Source organism: Frankliniella occidentalis, unplaced genomic scaffold (genome assembly GCF_000697945.3).
Source record: "Frankliniella occidentalis isolate FOCC.00 unplaced genomic scaffold, Focc_3.1 Scaffold55, whole genome shotgun sequence".
NCBI lineage: Eukaryota > Metazoa > Arthropoda > Insecta > Thysanoptera > Thripidae > Frankliniella > Frankliniella occidentalis.
In genome coordinates, this window is record NW_026267185.1 from 1,064,438 (window position 1) to 1,065,294 (window position 857).

At 43.2% G+C, this 857-nt stretch overlaps 1 protein-coding gene across 10 annotated transcripts in view; it reads right to left on the reverse strand.

Annotated features, from left to right (window-relative positions):
- LOC113215891 (uncharacterized) overlaps positions 1-857 on the reverse strand; it is a 23,063-nt gene that overhangs the window by 8,043 nt on the left and 14,163 nt on the right. For all 10 annotated transcript variants that reach the window (XR_008011156.1, XM_052267604.1, XM_052267603.1 and 7 more), the window contains one exon: positions 329-493. Coding sequence is in view for 9 of the 10 variants with exons in the window: in XM_052267604.1 (XP_052123564.1) it covers positions 329-493 (165 nt within the window). In the remaining variant the exon portion in view is untranslated. The remainder of the gene's footprint in view (positions 1-328; positions 494-857) is intronic.

Genomic DNA, 857 nt, shown 5'->3' on the forward strand with positions numbered 1-857 from the left:
CTCAGGCCTCTACGGGAAAAGTTCCAGGTGTCTCAAATTTTGACGGAAAAATTTCGTTCACATCTTGTTTTCATCAGACAGCTCTGTTCTACAACTCCAAGGTCGAGTTTTTGGTCTACGAGCCCCTAGACCGTTTTTAACCTTACTCGTCCGACGTTTTTGCGATTTTCGTTTTTTTTTTTTTTCACTAGGGTCCTACCTTAAAAGACTGCTGGTCCGCACTGAATTGTTCAAACTAAAATAACGCTGATATTTTTTTTGTCGTGGTATACTGGAAAGTGTGCTGGTAGTCCTATCACAATTTTTTCATGGCCCACCTTTCACTTACCGGCTGAACTGGGCAGTGGACAGAAGGCTTTATAGCGTTGACTATAGGCGTCCAGGCCATTCCCTTTGCAAGTACCATATTACAAACGTCTCTGTCCCAACGCCAGGTAGTAAAATATTCGCAGTGTTCTGGTCCCGTGCCACATTTGTTCAAAAGCGCCGAAATCTAAAAAAAAAAAAACAAGATTAATTCGTGGGGGAAATCACTTGCGAAATAGTTCGTACACCTTCCTCCAAAATAGTCCGAAATAAAGGTGAAATGAAGGCGAAATACAGCGAAATAGACGTGAAATCGACACCTTGGAATAAAAGGCACTCAGTTCAACCGCTGTATCCGAGATCCACGCAGTTCAGCCGATTGATCCGAGATCCACGCAGTTCCTACCCGGGTGATTCTCAGAATACGGGCCGTTTAGATTCCGCGGCCCTCCACAGCTATGTGATATGGTTTGAAAAGGTTTTTATACCATATAGATACTAATACTACCTGGTGCAACACTAAAAACCTAAGAATACTGCAACAGTAGGTG